At 51.7% G+C, this 25,796-nt stretch overlaps 2 protein-coding genes across 4 annotated transcripts; one reads left to right on the top strand and one right to left on the bottom strand.

The window, feature by feature from the left end:
* Nucleotides 1-1,563: 1,563 nt before the first annotated feature.
* Nucleotides 1,564-10,702, bottom strand: GPKOW (G-patch domain and KOW motifs). Of its 2 annotated transcripts, none has more exons than XM_058658335.1 (11): nt 10,489-10,702; nt 9,147-9,301; nt 8,928-9,052; nt 6,475-6,584; nt 5,462-5,669; nt 3,936-4,073; nt 3,215-3,333; nt 2,900-3,026; nt 2,724-2,793; nt 1,830-1,915; nt 1,564-1,730 (listed from the first exon to the last, which is right to left on the bottom strand). In XM_058658335.1, the coding sequence occupies exons 1-11, from the start codon at nt 10,662-10,664 to the stop codon at nt 1,596-1,598; spliced, it is 1,449 nt and encodes a 482-aa protein (XP_058514318.1). In that variant the 5' UTR covers nt 10,665-10,702; the 3' UTR covers nt 1,564-1,595. The 2 variants fall into 2 exon arrangements, with proteins under 2 accessions (XP_058514318.1, XP_058514317.1); XM_058658334.1 differs by having other exon boundaries at nt 3,215-3,338; nt 3,941-4,073; nt 10,489-10,700.
* A 7,288-nt stretch (nt 10,703-17,990) lies between these two features.
* On the top strand, nt 17,991-22,448 carry MAGIX (MAGI family member, X-linked). 2 transcript variants are annotated; one of them, XM_058658337.1, is made up of 6 exons: nt 17,991-18,101; nt 18,982-19,128; nt 19,701-19,783; nt 19,859-20,095; nt 20,218-20,389; nt 21,436-22,448. In XM_058658337.1, the coding sequence occupies exons 1-6, from the start codon at nt 18,053-18,055 to the stop codon at nt 21,750-21,752; spliced, it is 1,005 nt and encodes a 334-aa protein (XP_058514320.1). In that variant the 5' UTR covers nt 17,991-18,052; the 3' UTR covers nt 21,753-22,448. The 2 variants fall into 2 exon arrangements, with proteins under 2 accessions (XP_058514320.1, XP_058514319.1); XM_058658336.1 differs by having other exon boundaries at nt 19,701-20,095.
* The last annotated feature ends 3,348 nt before the right edge of the window (nt 22,449-25,796 follow it).

The following is a 25,796-nucleotide window of genomic DNA, read 5'->3' as shown; positions in this document are numbered from 1 at the left end:
ACTGCAGGAATCCCAGTGGAAACCACAACGAAAGCACTAAGACCCAGCAGCCAAGACCCAATACCAGGCATACAAGACTGCGGGGTGAAGATCCACAGAGGTGTGTACACACAGCAGGAACCACTTGGTGGCGCACTTGAGCAACCCCAGTAACTTAGTTGCTGGGAAACTACAGCAGAGCTAACTTTCCAAGCAGCAGCCTTAGCAGACATCAGCAACAAACCCGCAGACCTTCTTGCTCCACAGACTGTGAGCGGGACTAGACAGAGGAACACCACCCAAGCGGCCAAGGGCAACACCCAGGGCAGCACAGACTGCAGAGACTGAGGCCGAAGCCTCTGTACCCACAGACACAATGTAAAGACAAAAATTGGTGAAGGGAAAGCCCACAGATCTGAAAGCCATGGACAAGAGGAATAGGAAAGACATTTTTTTTATCCCACACCTGGGATTCTCCAGCACCTTCCCTCTTGGGAGCCATACCAGTGTCTGACATAATTGGCTTATGTGACTGGGATGATGTAGGAATAGTGGGTGGAGGGGATGATGCTGTGGCATAGTAAAACCAATGCCTGCCATGTCGGCATCCCATATGGGTGCTGGTTTGAGTCCCAGCTGCTCCACTTCCCACCCAGCTCCCTACTAATGCATATGGGGACGCAGTGGACAATGGCCCAAGTGCTTGGCCCTCTGCCACCCACTAGCCCGGCTCAGTCTTAGTCACTGGCCCTAACTTTTGTCTTTCAAAACAAAACATTTAAGAATGGTTGTCTTAAGGGCCAAGTGCGGTGGCATAGCAGCTAAAGTCCTCACCTTCAACACGCTGGGATCCCATATGGGCGCCAGTTCTAATCCCGGCAGCTCCACTTCCCATCCAGCTCCCTGCTTGTGGCCGGAGAAAGCAGTGGAGGACACCCCAAAGGCTTGGGACCCTACACCTGTGTGGGAGACCTGGAGGAAGTTCCTTGCTCCCGGCTTCGGATCGGCGCAGACCGGCCGTTGTGGTCACTTGGGGAGTGAATCATTGGACGGAAGATCTTCCTCTCTGTCTCTCCTCTGACTTTGCAATACGAAATAAAGAAATCTTCAGGGTCTTCTCTGGGGGTCGGTTCTGGACCAAGAGCTACAGCCTACCCCAGCTGCTGGGCTTCTTAGGTGGCTGTGCACAGCAGTGGCGCATTGCAGCTCCTGGGGGCAGGTGCTCAGGGCACGGAGTCCATTGCTTCCTGACCCTGAGTTCAGCGTGTGATCAGGCAGCTCCTTCCACTGGTCTTGCATGCCAAGCACAGCAGAGGCGAGACTGAAGCATGAACTGGTTCCCAGCCCTTCGCACCTCACTCTCCTAACCTAGCACACCACTTCCGGGTTCATTCTTCTACTCGGTATTTCAAATGGCTTTTATTTCCCCCACTCCACTTGGGTAGCCACCAGGTTTGCTGTTAGTGTCCCTTTGGGTCCAGTCATCTCTTTCCCTGTTTATGCACCAAGAGCTTTCCCACGCGTGGGTATCCAATGGCACAAGAGCTGGTAGCAGCCCAGAGGGCAGGGGCAGGGCAGGGGCAGGGCAGGGCAGGGAGGGCTGTAAGCGGAGCCCTTCAGTCCTCATCTGAGTCGCTAGGACCCATGTACTGGCACACGGCGTCATAATGCAGCTCCAGCAGCTGAGTGTCTCTGCGCAGTCGCACCAAAGCCCTGCTGTGTGTGGTGCTGCGGCGCAGCAGCTGGCCAACCTGCAGTGGGAGTAGGCCGGAGTCAGCAAGGCCAGCCTGGGGCCCTCGGGACACCCCCTGACGGCCCCACGCCCCCGCATCTCCCTGTCTGTCACTCACCCTTCCGGCCTGAGGGCCCAGCACTACCATCACACGTTCGCCTTCGGCCTTGGGAATCAGCGTCTCCAGCATGTTCTCCTTCACACCTGCACATGGGCCAGAGGAGCGTAAGGGCGCACGGCCCAGCAGGGTCCTGTCATGGGGCCTTTGGCTGCAGACCCTGGAGCCACACTACACCCATTTCACAGAGGGGAAGAAAACCACGCTGCCGTTTCTAGAAATAACTATGACCGAGGCAGGGAGGTGGGCGGGTGGCGAGTTGCAGGGGGGCATGGCAGGGTAAAGCCCCTGCGTGACACACTGCCACCCCGTATGAGCATGTTTGAGTCCTGGCTATTCCACTTCCCACCCAGTCCCTCGTACTGTTCCTGGAAAGGCAGTAGTAGGTGGCCCCAGGCCTTGGCCCACGCCACCTGCATGGCACGCCTACATGTAGTTCCAGGCTGTTTGCTTGGACCTGGCCCAGCCCCAGCCACTTGGGGACTGAGGCATTAGACAGAAGTTCTCGCTGTAACTCTGCCTTTCAAGCAAATAAATCTTCAAAGAAAAAACAAATCAGAACTGTGACAGAGGGAGCATGTATGTGGGGCAGTGGTGGTAATAGTTACTGCGCAGCGTGGACATATCATCGTAGAGCTGGAGTTCTTAGCGGGAACTCCAAACACAACCAGCCCTCTACCCCACACCTGTGCCTTGCCTTAAGGGTGCCAGTCATAAGAGTCACAAGAGGGAAAGATGGTAACTTCCCTGCTAATGTGACAGACACAGACAGTAGGGCTTAGGTCAGCCCCATGATGGCGGGGTGTGGTGTCCTGTGGGAACGTGGGCTCTGCACAGCTGTGCCCAGGGCCAGGCTCCAGCCTCAGTCTTGTAGTGGCCATCGCTCAGCCTCACCTTCTAGGACTCGGCCTTCATCGGTCCGACACACACAGGTATCCGGGCTCAGGAGATCCTCGATGGTCATCTGGAGAGGTGGGGAGGAGTGCAGGTGAGAAGTCAGTGGAGAACTCAGGGGGACCAGTCCCCCGGGAAGACAGGTGAGCCTGTGCCGCAACCCCAAGAGCACGCACCTTGGTGTTGTAGTACTGGCCGTTCTTGTACAGCTTGTTCACAAATCGGACACGCAGGTCTCTACGTAACCAATGGGGGCTTCTGCGAGCTGTCTTCTCACTGCTTTTGGTTGTAGGCCCTTCCTGTCTGTGGAGAGGGGGGCCAGCACTAGGCTTTATCAGCTCATTATCACATGTCCACTCCGGTCACCCTACCTTTGCCCCTGCTGGGGGAACCCACCCGTAAGGCCCAGCCTGGTTACTGCCACGTGACTAGCTCCTCCCTCCAACAGCCTGAGCGGAACCCCACCTCCCACCCCAGCTCCGCAGTCTCACGGGTCTACAAGGTGTTTCCGCTTCTTCATGGAGCTCTGCTGCTGCGTGCGGGCGTGCTGATCCTGGGGAGCCTTCTGTGTCGAGGGTGGTTGCCTCAGTTTCCCCGCAGAAGCTGTGTTGTCATCTGCATGAGGCAGTGTGTGGGGGATGGGGAGGTGAAGCATGAGGGTGTATGTCGCACTGTTCTCACACGCCACCTGCCAAAGTACCCCTTTCACCAAGGCTCTGCCCTTCCTCTGTGCTGTGTCAGCCTCCTTCAAGCCTGACCCAACCCTAAGCAGCTCACATGGACAGTGTGGCCTCCTCGTATGGCTTGCAGAGGCCGCATCCACCTGCTAAGGCACCCTGTAACGGCCTGTGTGCGGGCAGCTCGGCCTGCCTACACTGCCTTCCTGCTAGGCTGCAGCCTAACCCTCACTGGTTTTTGACTCCCTAGCACCACAGGGCCTCATCTCATCCCCTAAAACAACTCCCAAAGGCTGGAATTCAATTTTTTTTACTCATTTCTTCACCCTCAGAGAGAGGCTAAAACCCAGGGGTACCAAACAGACCTTTGTCCCAGTGGAAATAAACCACTTGGTTCCCTTTTTCACCCCCTGAGCTATGGCAAGAAACCATGTCCACCAGGCAGCCTGCAACCCCTATCTCCTTGCAGAAGGAAAACTTGCCCCAAGACACAGGCCCTGCCCCTCCTGCCCTGGTTAACCAAGATGCCCACTCACTCACTGGGATCCGCAGTGTTCTCGTCATACTCCTTCTGGGATACAGGGCGCAGGCAGTACTCACTAACCGTCACCACGCGATTCTCCCTGCTCAGACGCACCATGGCCCGGACATTGTCCGGGTCAAGCCCTTCCACCTGTAGTGTCCATCAACAAGAAGTTAGAGAAGAGGGGCACCCACCCACATTCCAAGGAGCAGGCTGTCCAGCTCACAACCCCCAATGGGCCTGATCACTGTATCTCCTACACTAGACTGAGACCTCCCAAAAGCTGGGGGCAGGTCTGGTTCTTGTGTGAGGCACAGACATTTTATATGCATTTAATTCACAGGGTCTTGTAGCAACTGCCAGGTATGCCCCCCCCTTTTTTTAAATTAACTTTTTAATTGAGTTGAAAGGACAGAAACTCACTTTCTAAATGTTCCCATTGCTTGGAGCTGGGCCAGCTCACAGTCAGGAGCCGGGAAATCAATCTAACTCTTCCATGTGGGTACCAGGGGCCCAAATAATTCAGTCATCACTCCCCCTCCCCAGGGTGGGCAGCAACAAGAAAGTGGAATCAGGAATGGAGACTAGTGCAATGGCTCAATTAGCTAATCCTCCCATTGCAAGCACTGGCATCCTACATGGGTGCCAATTTGTGTCCCAGCTATTCCCATTCAGCTCCCTGCTTGTGGCCTGGGAAAACAGCAGAGGATGGCCCAAAGCCTTCGGACCCTTCACCTGCATGACAGACTGCAAGAAGCACCTGGCTCCTGGCTTCAGATTGGCTGACATCCAGCCATTGTGGCCATTTGAGGGATGAACCAGCAGATGGAAAAATCTTTCTCTCTCTCTCTCTCCTTCTCTCTGTAAATCTGCCTTTCCAATAAAAAGAAATAAATCTTTTTTTATTAGTTTTTTTTTAATTTATTTTATTTTTATTGGAAAGTCAGATATACAGAGAGGAGGAGAGACAAAGAGGAAGATCTTCCGTCCGATGATTCACTCCCCAACTGAGCACAATGGCCGGTGCTATGCCGATCTGGAGCCAGGAGCCAGGAACTTCCTCCAGGTCTCCCATGCGGGTGCAGCATCCCAAGGCTTTGGGCCGCCCTCGACTGCTTTCCCAGGCCACAAGTAGGGAGCTAGATTGGAAGTGGAGCTGCTGGGATTAGAACCGGCGCCCATATGGGATCCCGAAGCATTCAAGACGAGAACTTTAGCCACTAGGCCACCGCTCCGGGCCCAAAAGAAATAAATCTTAAAAGAGAGAGGGGCGTGGGGAATGGAGACAGGATCTGAATGCAGATACATTGATCTGGGTGCCCTAAGTGGTGTATTAAATCACGGCATCCAACATCTGCCCCTTTGGCATTCCAAGTCCCTTTGAATTGGCAAGCAAAGCTCAGAAAAACCTAGCCAAATGCCCCTTCTGCACTATCTGCCTGAAAGACCTCCAGCCGCTCTACCCTAAACTCAATCCCTCCTTCCCCGACCCTCAAGTCACTCTTCCTAGGGCTCCAGGGGACAGCCTGGTTCCTTACCTTCCCATAGCGGCCTCGGTAATGGCCAGAGATGACCATCACCGTTGTTCCATTCTTCAGCCCGTCAGGCTGCTCGTCTTTCTGACTGTGATGTGTTCTTGAAAGGCAGCTGGAGCTGGTGCTGGTGGTCAAAGCCTGCACATCAGTCACGTTGGCACCCAGGCCCAAGCCCTTGGGCCTCAGTGAGTTCACACGGGGTTTTACTACCCTGCATGGAGGAATATGGTTTATTGGTGGAGGGAGAAGGAGTGGTGAGGTGGGATGCAACCATCTTCAGTGGCTCATCTCCCTCCCTCCCTGCCAAATCCCACCCCACTCCCGGTGCAGGATGCCCACTCCAATCTCCCATTAGGATTGTTTAGGGGACCTACAGAAATGGCATTGGTTTCAACTTTAGCCCATGTTGCACATACTGTGGAACACACAGTATGTATAGTGGCATCTGGGGCAGGTGTTCAGAACCAAGCCTGTCCTGGCAGCCTCATACTTGCACAGCACAAATTACCTGTTTAGTCAGGCCCAACAGGAGTGAACAGGCTATGAGAAGGCTCGAAGCCAATGCTGATCATGTTCAGCTGCCAGAGAGCTTATGAAAAAATCATTTGCTTTTCCGAAGTCACTGGAGTCTCCAATTGTGGAGAAGTGATTGTTAGGTTTTTATAACAGCAAATGCTCTGACGGGGCTCACTGGGGGTGAGGGCTGACTGGATGTGTTCAATGGGGAGAATTTCATCAAACTCTCCTGACAGACCACTGAAGTTCATCCGTTTTATACTGTCATTTCCCACAGAAGGAGAGTGAGGCCCACAGAGACAAACTTTAGATAACTGGGCTCCTATTACAGCACTTCAAAGGGCAAAAAGGAACTTGGAACAGAGGGGAAAGGCGCTACCGAATTAGGGTAATAATGTATTCTTCCATTATCACCTGAAGGGTTCTGGGTGGACAGTAGCCTTGTGGGCCTTGCTCCTGACCCCATCTGTCCATCCTGTCACTCCTAGCCCAGAACTCACTGACTAAAGGTACGGCCGATGCCTTGCCCAGGTTTCCAGCCCATGCCTCGCAGCATGGCCAATCCATAGGCCTCCACCGAGATCGCCTCATAATCAGCCTCTTCGGGCACCTAAATGGGTTCGGGCAGAGAAAAGGGAGTTAGACTCCGCTCACACCAATCCTCTAGGTGTGTGAGCGGCAGGCAGGCAGGCAGGCAGGCGCGCACACACAGAATGAGACACGCCCATCCGCATCAAGGCTGGGCTGCAGCCAACTCAACTATTTAAGCACTAAGCAGGGTACACTGCTCCGTCATCGGAGCCAGGACTGGATTTGGAACTCAGGTGCTCCCATCTTGCCCAGGAGGCCGCAGAGGGATGGATGGGAGGGCATGCCAGAGCTGCCATTGACACAGTGCCCAGGGGCTGACGGAGGGAGCCATGAGGCTTTGAGAAGGAAGACTGTTGCAAACAGAGAGAATGGTAGGGCAAAGGCTCTGAGGTCAAACAAAACTCCATGTGTGTGTATGACAAAAGTATTTTCTTTCTAAATATTTCTTTATTTCTATTGGAAAGGCAGATTTACAAAGAGAAGGAGAGACAGAGAGGAAGATCTCCCATCTGCTGGTTCACTCCTCAAATGGCCATAGATCTGCCTTCCCAATAAAAGTAAACTGAAAAAAAGTAACTTGAAAGAAAAAAAAAAGCTGAGGGAGAGGAAGGACTACAGGAGCGATCCCTTGACCTACGAAGGGCACCTAAGTAGACCTGTAAGACGGCAAATGAGAGAAAGAAGGCGAAGGCTGGAACAGGAGCAGGATGAAATGGAGAGAGTTTAGTTATTATTCTTTTTTTTTTAATGAAAGCAACCAGGGTGCATGTGGGGCTTATGAGTTCCCTTCATCACTGCAGAGGAAAGAGACAAAGGTCTGCGGCTGGAAGAGAAGCAGGCACTTAGGAAGCATTGCAAAATGTGTGTGAACGAATAGGTGAAAAGGCATGGGCCTGGCACAGTAGCCTAGTGACTAAAGTCCTTGCCTTGAATGCACCAGGATCCCATATGGGCGCCAGTTCTAATCCCGGCAGCTCCACTTCCCATCCAGCTCCCTGCCTGTGGCCTGGGAAAGCAGTGGAGGATGGCCCAAGGCTTTGGGACCCTGTATCTACACTGCCAATTCGATCTCTTTTTCATTCCTTCCATTTCACTCCAGACACACTAGCTGCCTCACTGACATCCCACAGAGATCTGGCCATTGAGTGTCTGGCCTATTGCTACCATTAGGAATACTTGGGGCTGGCACAATGGCTCAACTGCTTGATCCTCCATGTTGCGGCACCAGGATCCATATGTCCAGTTTGTGTCCCAGCTGCTCCACTTCCCATTCAGCTTCCTGCTTGTGGCTTGGGAACGCAGGAGGATGCCCCAAGGCCTTGGGATCCTACACCTGCATGGGAGATTAGGAAGAAGCTCTTGGCTTCAGATTGGCTTAGCTCTGGCCATTGCAGCTATTTGGGGGGAATGCAGCAGCAGATATAAAATCTGTTTCTTGGGCCCGGCACAATAGCATAGCAGTTAAAGTCCTTGCCTTGAATGTGCTAGGATCCCATATGGGCGCTGTTTCTAGTCCCGGTGACTCCACTTCCCATCCAGCTCCCTGCTTGTGGCCTGGGAAAGCAGTCGAGGACTGCCCAAAGTTTTGGGACCCTGCACCCGCGTGGGAGACCTGGAAGAGGCTCCTGGCTTCAGATTGGCTCAGCTCCAGCCGTTGCGGTCACTTCGGGAGTGAACCATTGGACGGAAGATCTTCCTCTCTGTCTCTCCTCCTCTCTGTACATCTGTATTTCCAATAAAAATAAGTAATCTTTTAAAAAAAAATCTCTCTGTTTCTCCTTCTCCTTGTAAAACTGCCTTCCCAACAGAAATTTAAAGCAATACTCACGCTGCTCTTGGCTCTCTCACCAAACCCTACATCTTTCCAGGCCTCACTCAGCCCTCATCACCAGCGGCCTGGACTACCGGTGTCCTGCTTCTAACTTCACCAACTAGTCTGTGGTGCTCAGAGCAGATTCCGTCACATCAGAAGCATGTTCCTTCTCTGCTCAGGGCCCACCCATGGCTTTCCACTCGTGACCCACAGAACAGTGTCTGGTCTAGCCCCCTCCATCTCCCTTCTGACTTCACCACGCTCTCCCGCATTCTAGTCCAGCCACACTGGTCCCTCAGTGTTCTTCAAATACGCCAGGCAGCATCTGCCTTCCAGACTAGGATCTTCTTCCCTCCACTCCCTAGCCCATTCCGGCAATCCTAGGCTCCAACACTGTGGATTTCTTTAGTAATCTTTCCAAAAAGCTGGAAGAGGAGAAGGGATAGGCAGCACACTTTCAGTACACACACAGAGTGTACTTGCCATGCGCAGGGAGGCAAACCTGGCACACAGGGCGAGGAGCGGGCAGGGGTTGAGATGCCAGCTCACCGTCTCAGCCAGCACTTTGTCATCTATCCTTTCTGTGTTGAGGCTGTGTCCCTTCTGGATCATGGGGATAGTGAGCGTGGAGTCCACACCTGCATTCTCTCTTTCCTCCAGAGACTTCTTGGATTCTAAGGAAGAAGGTGAGGGATCAACCAGGGTCTAGCCTAGATCTTCCACCTTCCTCCCCTTCTAGCTTCACTGAGGGAGGGAAGGCCCACTTACCCTCAATTAGTTCCTTCACAGCCTGGGACAGCACCCCATCTGCTGGGATCTGTGTATCTGTGGCTGGTCTGGAGGGTTGAGCTGGTGGCTGCCTGTGATAGCCATTCTGAATCAAAGGAATGATAGGTTCCTTGGGGGCTTCTGAGGGCTTCACACTGATGTGGATACAGAAGGGTAAAGTTAGGAAAGAGGCACCTGGCCCAGCGTGGCAGCCTAGTGGCTAAAGTTCTCGCCTTGCCTATGCCAGGATCCCATATGGGCGCTGGTTCTAATCCCAGCAGCCCCGCTTCGCATCCAGCTCACTGCGTGTGGCCTGGGAAAGCAGTAAGGGACGGCCCAAAGCCTTGGGACCCTGCACCCGCGTGGGAGACCCGGAAGAAACTCCTGGCTCCTGGCTTTGGATCCACGCAGCTCTGCCCGTCTGGCGAGTGAATTAGCAGATGGAAGATCTTCCTTTCTGTCTCTCCTCCTTTCTCTATATCTGAGTTTCCAATAAAAATAAATAAATCCTTAAAAAAAAGAGAGAGAAGAGGCGTGTCCCGTGGGTTCTAACCACACTCCTTTATTCAGAGAAACACAAGAGCCAAACACACTCCCAGCTCCATGGCCCATGTCCTCATGTTCCCTTGTCTGGCTTTCCTGTTATGTCTCTGATAGTGCCTCAGTGCCCCTGACCCATGCCGCCACCTCTTAAATGTCAGTTGCCCCTCACCCATGCCACTACCTCTTAAATGTCAGTATCTTTCAGCAGTCATTCCTAGACCTATTCATCCCTAAACCTACAAAGGACCATTTTCATCCCAGATTCTTCCCAGCTCCATTGCCTTTTAGACAATGACAAGTCCCTCACTCAGGCACTTCAGACTCTTCTTTCCCAAACATGCTGATCACGGCCTCGCTCGGCCTCTGTCTGGCTCCAGCTCCTTCCCCGGCCTGGAGATGTCCGGTCACTTTAGTTGACACCACAGGGTCCTGTAATTCCTCCCTCTTTTCCACTTATCTGAACGCACACTCCTCAGCGTCCCTTCATCCTAAAGGTATTTATTCTCTCTCACGAACGCGAGGACATTTCCAAAAGCTCGCGGAGAAGGAATCTGAAAAGAATGTGCCATTTTCCTCAAACTCTATGAGGCATCCTCGTACATTTCCTCAATTCCAACGCAAATGAGAAGCAAAGTCCCCACCTCGCCCATAAACTGCGGCTTTCTCTCCTCAAGAATCTCCTGACGCTATGTTTCAAGCTTTCCAGGCCCCTGTCATCACGGCAAAATACTCACACGGGGCCCTCCCGCTAGCACCCTCAGCACCGATCTCGAAGGCGCCAAAGACCTGACCGCTTCACCTTTGCAGTTGCCTCCCTTCCACGGTCTTCAAGAAATCCTTCTCCTCTGAGGCCGACTCTGCGCCATCCGTTAACACCACCAACCGCTTCCGAGAGGACGTGCGACTGAAAGCGAATGAAACTGAAGCAGTGGAAGGTGCAGCCGGCGGCCAAACATTGTCTTCGGCGTCTGCCATCTTGCCCCGGTTCCCAGGCTGCCGCGTTGCTTGCTAGGAAGTGTAGTTTGGGCTTCGTTATCTAGCGTCGGTTTGACAAGCGTAAGAACTTCATTTCCCATAAAACAATGCAGCATTCACTTAGGAAAGCAAAGCAGCTACTGTAGGAAGTTGTTGTCGTTCCTCCAAATTTCTCAGGAGTGCGCCTGCGCCCGTGGTACCGTGAACTGCAGTTCCTTAAAGAGATAGTAGCGGTAGACGGTGCAGTCTCTCTTCCCACGTTTCAGAGAATGATCTTGAAAACATGTATTCCATTATTGTAGCAATGTCCTGGTTATGTTTCCATTTTAGAACTCCTAGGCATCTTGGGACGGGTCCTCGACTCCCCACTGTGGTAACTTTCAAAAGACAATAACATCATAAAATTTTTACAGATATATTGCAAATCTGACAAGTGCTCCTGTGGATCCGTGATCCAGATCCGTTTAAATCTTCTATATAACAATAGCACGTTATACACATCAGAGTAGTGCGATGCAATTAACTCTAAACTATTTTCAGTTCTAGAATTCAGAAAACAAGCTAAGATCACACATTACAATATAATTGCAATGCCTCCTTAATGTTCTTCAGTCTGTGGCAGCTACTCAATCTTTCTTCACCTTTAACACTTGCAAAGTTCATTACAGCTTTTTTTTTTGGTAGAAATCCATCTGAATGGATTTGTCTGAAGACTAATCATGATTTGATTGAAGTTATTAATTTTTTTAAAAAATTGTACAGAACCAAAATACTCTTCAAAAGATATCATATTAGGGGATTTGTGATGTCAGTACATCTTATTACAAAATATATGGTGACACAGAATGAATATTTATCCTCCTTCATTCTGTAGTTTAGTCCTGAGAGAATGTTTTAGAAGATACGTTTATGGGGCCCGGCGGCATGGCCTAGCGGCTAAAGTCCTCGCCTTGAAAGCCCCGGGATCCCATATGGGCGCCAGTTCTAATCCCGGCAGCTCCACTTCCCATCCAGCTCCCTGCTTGTGGCCTGGGAAAGCAGTCGAGGACGGCCCAATGCATTGGGACCCTGTACCCGCGTGGGAGACCCGGAAGAGGTTCCTGGTTCCTGGCTTCGGATCGGCGCGCATCGGCCCGTTGCGGCTCACTTGGGGAGTGAATCATCGGATGGAAGATCTTCCTCTCTGTCTCTCCTCCTCTGTGTATATCCCATATGGGATCCCGGTGTGTTCAAGGCAAGGACATTAGTCACTAGGTCACCTCGCTGGGCCCGGCAATACATTTTCTACGGATGGACTTGTGCATTTCAAACAAAAGAAGTAGTTTCAGAGAAAAAGATGACACAGTTTTGATTCTTGAGGTTTATTTACTTCTTTTTCTAAAGATTTATTTTATTTTTATTGGATAGGCAGATTTATGAAGAGGAGAGACAGAGAGAAAGATCTTCCATCTGATCTTTCACTCCCAAATAGTTGCAACAGCAGGAACTAAGGCGATCTGAAGCCAGGAGAACCCTTTGGTGTCTCCCACATGGGTGCAGGGTCCCAAGGCTTTGGGCCGTCCTCCACTGCTTTCCCAGGCCATAAGCAGGGTGCTGGGTCAAAAGTGGTGCAGCTAGGACACAAACCAGTGCCCAGATGGGTTACTGGCACTTTCACGGTGAGGTTTAGACAATTGAGCCATCGTACTGGGTCCTGTGGTTTATCTCTGAGTATTTATTTTTCAAAGATTTAGTTTTAGGAACCAGCACTAGAGCCTTGTGGCTAAATCCCGCCTTGAACGCACCGGGATCCCATATGGGCGCTGGTTCTAGTCCCGGTGACTCCACTTCCCATCCAGCTTCCTGCTCGTGGCCTGGGAAAGCAGTAGAGGATGTCCCAAAGCTTTGGGAGCCTGCACTCACGTGGGTGACCCGGGAGGAGCTCCTGGCAACTGGCTTCGTATCAGCTCAGCGCCAGCCATTGCGGCAAATCGGGGAGTCGAGCTGTGGACAGAAAATGTTTCTTTCTGTCTTTCCTGTTTGTAAATCTTCATTGGAAAATCAGATTTATAGAGAGAAGCAGAGACAGAGAGGTCTTTCATCCACTGGCTCACTACCCAAAGGGTTGCAACAACCAGAGCTGAACTGATCTGAAGCCAGGAGCCAGGAACGTCTTCTGAGTGTCCCCCATGGGTGCAGGGTCCCAAGAACTTGAGCCTTCATTGCTGCCTTCCCAGGTTATAAACACGGAGCTAAATCAGAAGTGGAACACCTGGGACATGAATCAACGTCCATGTAGGATACCAGCGCTTGCAGGTACAGGAGGATTAGCCCATTGAGCCACTGCGCCAGACTCATTTCTGGTTCTTTGTTTCTGATTTTGTTTATATTCTTATTTTCCGTGATACAGTTTGGCAGTTATAAGGTTGTCCCCCTTTCTGTCCCTTTCTTTCCTCCCTGCCTCTTCTCCCCTGGCCATTGTCCCCTGCATTTTACAATAATACAGTGCTTCAGCTGCAGTCATGACTCCAACCTTTTGATCTTTCTGTGTGTCATGAAATTGTAGGTGCAGGAAATGGTAGATAATATATCCATTTTTAAAAAGCCCTTTTAATTATTTGAAAGGCAGAATTACAAGGAAAGACTGAGAGAGAGAGGATCTTACATTACTAGTTTCCTCCCAAATGGCCATAACAGCTAGCAGGCTGAAGCAACAGACCAGAATGCTATCTGGGTCTCTCGTGTGGGTGCAGAAACCCAGCACTTGGGCCATCTTCTGTTCCTTTCTCAGCTACACTACCAGGAACCTGGTTATGAGTGGACCAGTCAGGACTTGAACCAGTGCCCATGTGCAATGCCCATGTTGCATGCAACAGCTGAATGTTGGCCCCTGTTTCTAATTTCATTTTTAGCATTGAATCTGTTTATTTGAAAGAGTTTTGGAGGGAGGGGAGAGATCTGTCACCCACTGGGTCATTCGCCAAATGTTGGCAGTGGCCAGAGCTGGGCATGCAGAAGTCAGAGGCTTCATCTGGGTTTTCCACTTGAGTGCAGGGCCCAAGCACTTGGGCCATCTTCTGCTGCTTTCCCAGGTGCCTGCACTGGAAGTGGAGCTGCCAGGACCCAGAGCAGCACCCACACAGAATGTAACTGTTGCAAACTCCGGCTTCATCTGCCACATCACAAGAATGGCCCCTGTTTCTTTTTTAAAAAAAATGTTTTGAAGTTTGTTTTGAACATTCTTTACGTGGCTGAGAGGCAGGCACACCCATGCGGGTCTCCAATTAGGGTTGGGAAATGTTGAGGCATGAAGGAAGGTGACTGAGACAAATATTTCAATGCTTTTTCTTTTTGTTTTTTTCTTATGTGTCCGTAGCAGGACAGCCCCTGTTTCTGATTTATAAAATAGGGGGTACAAAAAGTTCATGTTCTGTGACAATTATGCATAGATTTCAAAATTTTTGTCCCTCAAAGCAATTTATCTTTAAATACCAATATGGATCGCTGGAAGTGCTCTTGTATGTTCCTTTGACATTTGCATAGTTAATTTAAAAAAAATGCTTAATTTATTTGGGCCTGGCATGGTAGCCTAGTGACTAAAGTTCTTGCCTTAACTGCAGCAGGATCCCAGTTCATGTCCTGGCGGCCCCACTTCCCACCCAGCTCCTCTGCTTGTGGCTTGGGAAAGCAGTCGAGGACGGTCCAAGGCCTTGGGACCCTGCACCCATGTGGGAGACCTAGAGGAAGCTCCTGGTTCCTGCCTTCAGATTGGCTCATTTCTGGCAATTTGGCCATTTGGGGACTGAAGCAGCAGACAGAAGATCTTTCTCTCTGTCTCTCCTTCTCTCTGTGTTTCTTGCTTTCCAATAAAAATGAATAAATATTTTAAAAATATTTTTTTGAAAGTCAGAGTGTGCATAGAGTTATCTTCTATTTGCTGGTTGTCTGTGCAATGGGTGCAATGCCAAGGGCAAGTGGAGCAGCCAAGACATGAACTGGCACCCATATTTGATCCCAGTGTGTGCAAGACAAGGATATAACCACGAGGCAATAGCACCTGGGCCAGCAGCATCACAATTCTGAGAGCTGGGGCATGGACTGGGGCTGAGGAGTCTTGCTTATGTCACTGAGCCTGCTAGCAGTGTTGGGGATTCAAAAAGAATGCAGTCATAAGTATGGGAACCCCTTAGCTGCTGGAGTGACTGGAACCTCAACATACCCCTCCAGAAAGTGGGAGTGATGTGGTGTTTATCTATTGATTTTCTAAGGATTTATTTATTTATTTATTTATTCATTCATTTTTTAAAGATTTATTATTTTTATTGGAAAGGCAGATATACAAAGAGGAGGAGAGACAGAGAGGAAGATCTTCCGTCGATGGTTCACTCCCCGAGTGGCTGTAATGGCTGGAGCTGACCCAATCCTAAGCCGGGAGCCTGGAGCCTCTTCTGGGTCTCCCACGCGGGTGCAGGGTCCCAAGGCTTTGGGCTGTCCTCGACTGCTTTCCCAGGCCACAAGCAGTAAGCTAGATGGGAAGTGGGGCTGCTGGGACTAGAACTGGCAACCATATAGGATCCTGGAGCGTGCAAGGCAAGGACTTTAGCCACTAAGCTATGGTGCGGGGCCCGATTTATTCATTTATTTATTTATAATACAAAGTGCCAGAAGGAGTGAAAGTGGAAGGGTGAGAGGGAGGAGGGAGAAAGAAAATACAAATGAACTTTCACCCATTGCTTTACTCTCCAGATACTAAACACATGCAACAGGCAGGTCTACCCGTCCAGGTCAGGATCCCAGAACTCCTTCAGGGTGTTTTTTGTTTGGCAGGGCCCTAAGCCCTTAGGGCATCATCCCCTGCTTCCAGGCACATTAGCACGAAGCTGGATGCTGGTTCTAAGGTGGAGGATCAGCATGCTGTTTTGCCTCTTTAGTACTAATTAGGATGACACAGAGCTGGGCCAAACTCTGCCTCTTCACACTTGTGAAATTAGCAAACACCCCTCTTAGCATCTCCAATTTACAAATGTGTACAAAGTAACTATTTAAATCTTGCTTTCTAAATTAATCACTTTCACAGCCTCACAGAATTCATGAATTTTAACAAACTTTCATTTTATTGATGGATAGAGGCACAATTTGATACAACTTGAAGGATTTGTTTTTAATTTTTATGGGTTTGGATCTTACTTGAAAGACAGAGTGCGGAATCTTCCACCTGCTGCTTTACTTCTCCAATGCCCTGGACAGGGCTCTGGCTGGTGTCAAAATCAGTAGCCCAGAACTCTGTCTAGGTTTTCCACAGGTGTCAGGGACTGAAGTACTTAGGCCATCATCTACTGCCTCCCAGCATGCACATTATCGGGAAGTTGGATTGGAAACAGAATAGTTCAGATTCTTCGAATATGGGATGGGCACATCCCCAGGTACGCCTGAACTAAATGCCTGTCACTTGATCAGTTTGGATACAATATGTTTACATCCGTGAAACTATCCGTGTAATCACGATAGTGAATAGTATTCATCCCTACCAAAAGTTTGCTCCTGACCATTTTTTAAAGATTTATGTTATTTTTATTGGAAAGTCAGATATGCAGAGAGGAGAGAGAGAGGGGAGATCTTCTGTCTGTTGATTCACTCCCCAAGCAGCCGCAAAGGTCAGAACTGAGCTGACCCGAAGCCAGGAACTTCCTCCGGGTCTCCCATGCAGGTGCAGGGTCCCAAGGCTTTGGGCCATCTTTGACTGCTTTCCCAGGCAACAAGCAGGTAGCTGAATGGGAAGTGGGGCCATCAGGATTAGAACCAGTGCCCATATGGAATCCTGGTGTGTTCAAGGCGAGGACTTTAACCTCTAGGCTACCACACCGAGCCTGCCTTTTGTTTTTTTTTTAAAGATGTATTTACTTTTATTTGAAAGGCAGATTTTAAGCAGAGAGAAGTAGAGACAAAAGACTGTCCATCTTCTGATGTACTCCCCAAGTGGCCTCAATGGCTGGAGCTGAGCTGATCTAAAGCCAGGAGCCTGGAGTCAGGAGCCTATTATGGGTCTCCCATCTGAGTGCAAACTCCCAAGGTCTTGGGTCATTCCAGACCATTAACAGGGAACTGCATGGGAAGTGGAGCAGCCGGAACTCAAACCAGTGCTTGTATGGGATGCCAGCACTTGCAGGTGGATGATTAGCCTACTAAATCACCCCCTGCCCCTTCTCCTGACATTTTGTAACCCTTCCTTCCTGCCCTCTCACTCTTCTCCACATGGGCAATCACTGATCTGCTTTTGGTCATTATACGTCAATTTTTGTGACTAGATTTTTATATAAATGGAATCTCATATCAGGGACTCTTATGAAGTTGGGTCTGGTGTCTTTTACTTCAGCATAACGATCTTGAGAGCCATTGAAGTTGTTCATTCCTTTTTACTGTTGAGTTGTGCTGTGCTAGATGAATATTGCAGTTTGTTCATTCATTTCTCTATCGGTGGGCATTTAGAAACGTTCCAGGCTTTTTTTGTTTTGTTTTTTGTATTAACAAACGCTATACACTGAATTGAGTCCCTCTCTAAACTCACAGTACAGCCCTAACTGCCAGTGTGACTACATGTGCCGATGAGGTTGTTAGGATGGAGTTAAGGCGAAATGACGTCATAGGTACATGCTAATCAGTTAGCACTGCAGCCTTATAAGAAGATTATGCTTTCACCTCTCTCTTCCTCTCTCTCACCCCCCCCCCCCGCCATTCTCTTTTTTCCCCTCCCTTTGCTTCTCACATTACCTCTTTCTCCTTGTGGGGATGCAAACAGAAGGCAGCCATCCAAAAACTGAGAAGAGAGCCCCCACCAGGAACCGAGGTCACCAGTGTCTTGAACTTGCACGGTGAGCTATCCATCAACTTCTTTTGTTTCAACCATCTGCTTAGTGGTATTTTGCTATGGCAGCCCAAGGTGACTAAAAAAAATGCTGCCATGAATATTTGGATAGAAACCTTTCTGTAGATGTATGTTTTCTTGCACTTTTTAGGAGTAAAATACATGGATTCTATGTATACATTTAATTTTTTTAAGACCCTGTCCAACTGTTTTCTAAGCATGCCACACCATTTTTCATCTCCACCAGCAGTGTATTAGTGTTTGACTTCTACTAGAGCTGCCACAGCAGCTGGTAATCAGACTTCAATGTTAGTCGAGGCCTTGATTAATCAAAGCAGGAGACGCCTGAGATATCAAGACCAAACACCAGTGAGCGTACCTGCAGCCTGGCCTCCTTGCTGGCAGCTAGGTAGGTCACTCAGCTGGTCGGGCACCTGCCTGTCCGGCCTCGGCCGCGTCCCGACCTGGGCCAGCTGCCAGATGAGCGTGCTCCTGAGCTTAAAAACGCTTTGCTGGAGGTCCGGGGAGAACTGGCTGACCACTGGTCATGGAACAGCGCGCGGGGGGCGCCTCGAACCCTAGAGGGAACAAAGGAGGTACAGTATGGGCTCCAAGGGGTGGGGGAAGGAACACATTCCTGCAACCTGGCCCCACCTGTCTGCTCCACACCCTGCTTTCTGACAGGTGGTAAACAGAACAGTTCTGGCGCCCAAGCGGCTGTCGTGTAGCCTCCAGGGAAGCAGCGATCAAGACTGGGATGCAGGGCGCCCACCCACACCCAGGCTCGCTCCCCAGCAGAGGGGCAGGGGCGGCACAACAGGCTGGAGAGGGGGTGGGGGAGGACTCCCCGAGGTCTCTGCAGCGATGTAGGGAAAGGCGTCGGCACGTGGTCACTGGGACACCCGGGTGTCCGAATGCACAGTGAAGGGGGCTGCGGGAGGGAGCTGGGGGTGTCTGGGTGTGTGCAGGGGCACTGTGGAGGGGCGTGGGCCAAGGGGGGCAGCGGGAGCTCCGAGGCAGTGGACTCTCACGGGCAGGGGTCGTCCAGCACATCTTTCCAGAGACCCTGGGTGCCTGCAGAGTGCACGCAGGCCCTGTCCCCTCAGGGGAGCAGGGCCAAATGGGGGCTCCCAGAGGTGCCTGGGCAAAAAATTGGCTTCCAGGGTCATGAGGGGGAGTAGGGGCGTCCAGAGAAAGTGCTAGGATGTTCAGAGATATCCAGGACGATTGAAATGCAGCGGGCACGGCCAAGGCCGTCTGGAGGGCAGACGTGGATCCTCGGGCTGACCCGCCGTGACTGGGGGTCGGGGGGAGGGAGGAGGACCTTTGGTGACTTTGGGAACTATCACAGCAGGGACGGGCTGGGGGCAGGCTTTGGGTATGCTAAGGGACACTTGGAGGTCTTGGGAGTTGTGGAAGCACGGAGGGGCCCCGCAGCGCAGGATTGGCGCTGACCTGTCCCCCTTTCGCGCGCAGGCCGCGGCCGTCCGCTGCCCGCGGGTCCCAGCGCCCGGCAGCTGCTGGCTCGTCTGGACGCGCGTCCCCTGGCGGCGCGAGCTGCGGCCGACGTGTCGGCAATGGTGCGCAGGGCGGGAGCCACACTGCGCCTGCGCGCCAAGGAGGGTTCGTGCTGGGGGCGGGGCCCGAGGGCAGCCGGGGGCTGGGTGGCGGTTGGTGACGCTACTGGGCGGGGCCAGGCCCTGTTTTTTTGGGGGGGGGGCGGCACTGAGAGCGGGAGGCAGGTTGGTTTCTTGTGGCCAGGGAGGAGGCGGGGCCCAGGGCGTGGCCAGGGCGGGTCCTCAGCCGAGGGGCGGGCTTAGAGTGCGAGACTGGACGGGGCGGAGCCAGGCCCTGGAGTGGCAGCCACGAGGATGGACCTAAAGGCACACTTTGGGGGGGCGGGGCCTCAGCAGGAGGGAGGAAGGTGTGGACAGTCATTCAAACGTCCAGGCCCAGCATCTTTTGTTAATGGTTGAGAACAGTTATTTGTGCAGTGTGGACCTTTAGAACTTGACGGTGGTGTCTAGGTAAGTAAATGTGAGTGATGGCCGGGTGTGTGTGTGTGTGCGCGCGCGTGCGCGGGCACAGCTTGGTGAGGCAAAGAGCTTAGGCTGAAAGTTAACTCTAGGATCTGGAACTGAGTCGTTTCCATGGCATGTTCCCCAACAACTCTATTTCCCTCTTTGATCTTACAGCTGTTGGTGAATCGGATTCCGCTGACATAGAAGTCACCGACAGACGTCTGCCTCATGTCACAGTTGCAGAACACCGGCCTCAGGTAGCCTCAGCCCTCCGTGGGAAGCAGTTTGACTCAGGCCTGGCCCATCAATGCATATCTGTATCCTTATTCCAGCATCGGCGATCAGAGACTATCAGTCCGCGAACTGTGCCACTCCCAGTGACTCAGGGCAAAGGCCACTGTGCTTGGAAGCCAGCGCAGGCCTCTGATCAGTTCTCTGTGGAGTTGCTCCGTGGTTCTGCAGGCTTTGGCCTCACGCTAAGTGGGGGCCGAGATGTAGGGGGAGACGCTGCACTTGTGGTGAGCGCGCTGCTCAAGGATGGGCCAGCTCAGCGCTGTGGTCTTCTGCAGGTGAGCCTCCCAGCTACCCACCCGCAGCCCTCCTGCATTCATTGCTAAGTGTTACCTCTGCCAGTGTCAGGAGCATTTCTAACTCTGGAAGCTTCCCATATCGTGGCCTACTGTTTTTGCAGCCTGGTGACCTTGTGCTGCAGGTCAACGGAGAGTCAACACAGGGCCTCAGCCATGGCCAGGTGGTGGAGCGCATCCGAGCTGGAGGCCCCCGGCTCTCCCTGGTGCTCTGCCGGCCTCTTGAGATGCAGCCTCAAAAGGCTGAGGGCACAGCAAAGCCCCACAAAGGCGGTGGTAGGTCTCCCAAGGGAAGGAGGCTCAGGGACCTGGCAGATTCCCAGGATGGAGAAGCTGGGCTCCCGGGTGGAAAGGATTTGGGGGGCTGAGTGGTGAATATCAGGGGTTTGATGTTTGAAGGAGCGGGGAGGTAATGGTGTTCCTCAAAGTGAAAGGCAGGTCCTAGGATAGGAAACTCCATGATGAGGCAGTGGAAGTGCTGGAAAGTACTAGAAAATAAAGGATCTGGGTGGGGGATTAGAGCATAGCTTCAGAAATGAGGCCTAATTCTTGGAGTGGAAGGCAGAATGGGTGTCAGCTGGAGAGGGAGGATGGGCTGGAGACCCAGAGGGCAGGGGACCTAATCCTGAGAGACAAAGGCTCCATGGAGGAAAGGGTTTGGGGTGAATGGTGGTGGGATGAGAGCAGGGCCAGCCAGGCTCTTAAGTAGAGGAGGTCCTCCCCCTCAGGGTAAGATCTTTTTTAAAGATTGATTTATTTTTAAATTTTTATTGGAAAGTCAGATTTACAGAGAGAAGGAGAGAGAGAGAGCGAGCTTCTGTCTGCTGGTTCACTCCCCACATGGCCACAACAGCCAGAGCTGAACTGATCTGATACCAGGAGCTAGGAGCTTCTTCCAGGTCTCTCATGCAGTGCAGGGTCCCAAGGCTTTGGACCGTCCGCGACTTCTTTCCCAGGCCACAAGCAGGGAGCTGGATGGGAAGTGGAGCAGCTGGGACATGAGTTGGTACCCACATAGGATCCCACCAGATGCAAGGCAAGGACATTAGATACTGGGCTACTGCACCAGGCTCCACTATGTTGGATTTTCAATGATACTGCAGATTGTGAGAAATTACTTGAGGGTAGTGTCCTGGTTCTAGGAGGGGAGAGCTGTTGGCAGAGGAGCTGTCTGGGGTTCTGAGAGGCAGTCTGCTGTGAAAGGTCACCTCCAGCCCTTCAAACCCTGTGCCAGTACGTTGTTTCCACTACCCTTAGCCAAGGGCTCTGATTTCTTCTCCCTCCTCCAGCCTCAGAGTTAACCACAGTCCCATTATCTTTAGGTCCCAGCCTGGTTCCTGGGGTCCCCAAGGTGATGAGATCTCACGGCAGCACCAGTGTATCCCCAGTTCAGCAACCTCGATTCTCCACCACGTCCAAGACCCAGAGGAGCCCAGAGCCTAGTCCGCAAGCTACAGCGGACTGTCCTGCAATGCCTCCTCCTCGCGAACGCCGCTGCTCAGACGACCCAGATGATCATGTTCCGGGTTCCCCAGGGCCCTGGCTGGTGCCGAGTGAGGAGCGCCTCTCACAAGCCCTAGGGGCCCCTGGACCAGGGCAACTGGCTCAGGAGGTGGCAGCTGGGAGGAGGAGGCACTGAATAGGCGCCAGCTGGGTGGCAGATGTGGGAGTACTCAGCCTGGATCTGGCGCTCCCCAATGGCTGCGCCCAGGAGAAAGAGCTTTCTGCTCTCATCTCCTTTCCTGCTGTAGTCCGTCTTCCCCTGGAAGAGCCAGTCATACAGCCCTCCCCAGCCCCCACACTTCTACTCCCAGGAGGGGGAGGTAATAAAATGGTTCCATCTAGTCTTGACTTGCCAGGTGCGCCAGGTGGGGTGGGGCAGTCCAGTCCACCCTGTAAAGGAGGGGGGTGGTCAATTCGGTTTCAAGGCAGACCTGTTTGGGGAAGCAGCGGCAAGTTTTGGTCCTGTGGCCCTTTCATGCCTTCCATCCGTCGTCAGCCTGTTGTGCCTTCCCCCACTCCTTTTCGCTTTGCCAACTCCTGCTCCTCCTCTCCCATTCATTCATTTTCCTGAAGGTGGGCAGGGGTTCACACATAATGACGTGTGTTGTGCCAAGGGGGAAGCTGAAGTGGGCCTGTTGTGGTGACAGGAGTGGCCCCTAGGGTATCCTCAGTCTGGCCTCCAGGGTCATCCTGCCCCCTTCAGCTGCTGTGGGGCTAGCACTGGAGGAGGCAAGCAGCAGTGTGACTTCTTTCGCCAGCAGCCCGTGGTCTCCCACTTCCGGTCCTTGTGGTCAGCTTGGGCTGGCACCCTTAGAGCACCGGCTGGGGCCCAGGAACCCCCTTTGAGGTGGAGCTGGGAAGGTGTGAGTCAGCCTCCCAGGCTTCCAGGCGGGCTAGGCTAAAAAAAGCCTGCTAGAATCTTTGGGCCGCGCCCCCTTGTCCATAGATGGTGACAAACTGCAGTGAGGTTTGTGTGCACAGCCATACACACAGGGAAAGGCCCGCAGTCTTCCTCTCTGCGGGGGTGCATAGGGCCAGTGGTTCTGCAGTAGGGTAGCCCCTAGCTGAGGTCAGAAATGTCCTGTTAGCTCCCCTGTCACCATATCCTGAACCACGAACCCCATCCTCCCCCCAAGGTGGGGAAGCTGTGGTCAGATTAAAACAGGCAACTTTCACCCCTATGGAGTGGCAGGGGAGTGGGGGAGAAGACAGGACTAATTAAATGGCTAGGATGTGAGTTCAAGGTGGCCCTGGGAAGGAACCAGGGACAACAAAACTAAACTGGGAGCTGAGGTGAAGAGGTGAACGCAGGAATGATTAGCGCTGTAGACATTGCGGGGGGAGTGTGTCGCCTGGGCTTCCAGCTCCCCTTGACTCAGCCTGGTGGAGGTGTGGCTCTGCACAAGTCACGGAAGGGATCTTGAGCCCCAGTCCTATAAACATGGTCACACCCAGGGGACTAATAGTAGTAACCCCAGCCACCACTTGCTTGGCCATATTCTTTTCTGCTACTGGCTTCACTGAAATAGTTATTTTCATCTGGTTGCACATGTATTCAACAACACTGTTCATCTCATCAGGGAGGAAATTGAAGCCTGGGCAGTACAAATGGCTGGGCAGAGGCTGTGAAAGCAAGATTTAATTAAGACAAGATTTTTGATGCCAGTACTCTTAATCTCACCTGCCTTTGATAAATATTAATTGAACTTCAACTGTGTATCTTGCAGTGATGTTATGTATACTATGGAAATGCTGGAAGAACAAATCTTGCTTTTTTTTTAATTTTAAAGAGGTGGGACTATTTTTTAAAAGGCATTATGCAATTATTTTTTAAAGATTGATTATTGGGCCTGGCGGCGTGGCCTAGCAGCTAAAGTCCTCGCCTTGAAAGCCCCGGGATCCCATATGGGTGCCGGTTCTAACCCCGGCAGCTCCACTTCCCATCCAGCTTCCTGCTTGTGGCCTGGGAAAGCAGTTGAGGACGGCCCAATGCATTGGGACACTGCACCCGCGTGGGAGACCCGGAAGAGGTTCCAGGTTCCTGGCATCAGATCGGCGCGCATCGGCCCTTTGCGGGTCACTTGGGGAGTGAATCATCGGACGGAAGATCTTCCTCTCTGTCTCTCCTCCTCTGTGTATATCTGGCTGTAATAAAACGAATAAATCTTTTAAAAAAAAGATTGATTATTTTTATTGGAAAGGTAGATATACAGATAGAAGGAGAGACAAAGATATTACGTCCAATTATTCACTCCTCAAGTAGCCACAATTCCCGGAGCTGACCCAATCCAAAGCCGGGAGCCAGGAGATCTTCCGGGTCTCCCACGCGGGTGCAGGGTCCCAAGGCTTTGGGCCATCCTCGACTGCTTTCCCAGGCCACAAGCAGGGAGCTGGATGGGAAGTGGAGCTGCCGGGACTAGAACCGGCGCCCATATGGGATCCTGGCACATGCAAGGCGAGGACTTTAGCCGCTAGGCTACCATGCCAGGTCCTTTATATAATTCTTTTTTATAATTTTTTTGAAGTTTTATTTATTTTCGTTACAAAGTCAGATAGATAGAGAGGAGGAGAGGCAAAGAGGAAGATCTTCCGTCAGATGATTCACTCCCCAAGTGACTGCAATGGCCGGTGCTGAGCCAATCCGGAGCCAGGAGCCAGGAACTTCCTCCAGGTCTCCTACATGGTACAAGGTCCCAAAGCTTTGGGCCATTCTTGACTGCTTTCCCAGGCCACAAGCAGGGAGCTGGATGGGGAGCAGGGCTGCCGGGATTAGAACTGGCACCTATATGGGATCCTGGAGCGTTCAAGGCAAGGACTTTAGCTGCTAGGCCACAGCACCTATACAATTATTGAAAAGACAGAGTTAGAAAGAGCTGCCATTCTCCAGTTTATTTCACAAATGGCCAAAAGAGCTGGGGTTAGATCAGGCCAAAGCCTGGAGCCAGGAATTTATCCAGGTCTCCCATATGGGTGCAGTGGCCTAAGGACTTGGACCATGTCCCACTGCTTTCCCAGGTGTATAAGTGGGGAACTGCCTATAGAGGAAGTTGGTGTCGCAGGTGGCAGTTTAACCCACTAAGCTATAATGCAGTCCCAAAATGTGTATCATTATGTAGGTGATGTGTTGGGATTAGACAGGTATCAGACAAGAAAGAAGAAAAAGAATAAGTAAAATATAATGTCATAGAGGAGTGAGGGTGACAAAACCCACAACAGAAAAGCTCCATTGGAAAATCATATGGGTGGTTATATGAGCTACTGACCTCTTTGAAGACTTGGCATTTTGAGCCAGAACTTGAATGACCAGAGGCCACATGTAATGAAGAGCTGGGGGAAGGACCTTGACAGCAGTGAGAAGAGCAAGTTTGTGTTGTTTGAGAAACTCAGTTGTCACAGAGTTCAGAAAGCTTACATTCAGCACAGGGAAAAGACTGCTGCTACCCTTCCACTGTGAAATTATTCCTTTGGGCTGAGAGAGAGGAGGAGTTCTTCAGTGGTGAGGGACCCTGTGTTTGAGGGAGGCTGAGCAGGCAGGTCCGAGGGCTGAGCCCTGTAAAATGAACTCAGAATGAATGGCTGCGTGGGGTCTGGAGAGTGAGCACTCAGCGCATCTCAGTGATCTCCAGTCCGGAAACAAAATTCCTGTTTCCGATGCAGAAATTCAGGCTGAGCTGGCCGAAATGACTTGCTCACTAGATAACACACCTGCAGTTGTCATCAGCTTTGTTACGCTGCCTGGCACCCCAGAAACCAGCCCCTCGTCTTGCCAAACTTCCAGCAATAAATATGTGCTGCTTCCCCATTTGCCATCTAAAAACTGGGTTGACCACACCCGGCCCCTCTGTCGTTAGAAGCAGAAAACTGAGCCCAGCACCTGGCACCAGTACTTACAGGGATCACAAGTTCCAAAATTCAGCCCCTTGGCTCTCTGGCTAAGCCCGAGGTCTGACTCCTGTTACTGAGCTGCCTGGTGTTTGCCAGGCCCTGTTCTGCTCCAGCCCTTTTCACTAGCAAGGTGGCGTGCTCATCACTGCTCAGTGATGAATTCCACGCTTCCTGGCTGCTCCATCTGCAATTAGCAAGTTTAAACTGACCATTCCCCATCCCCCTGTTCCCCCCAGATTTGGGTCTCATTTGGTTACAAAGACCTGTCCTAACAAGGAATACTTTAAACATCTCA

Source organism: Ochotona princeps, chromosome X (assembly GCF_030435755.1).
Source record: "Ochotona princeps isolate mOchPri1 chromosome X, mOchPri1.hap1, whole genome shotgun sequence".
NCBI lineage: Eukaryota > Metazoa > Chordata > Mammalia > Lagomorpha > Ochotonidae > Ochotona > Ochotona princeps.
This window is presented reverse-complemented; position numbering and strand designations above follow the sequence as displayed.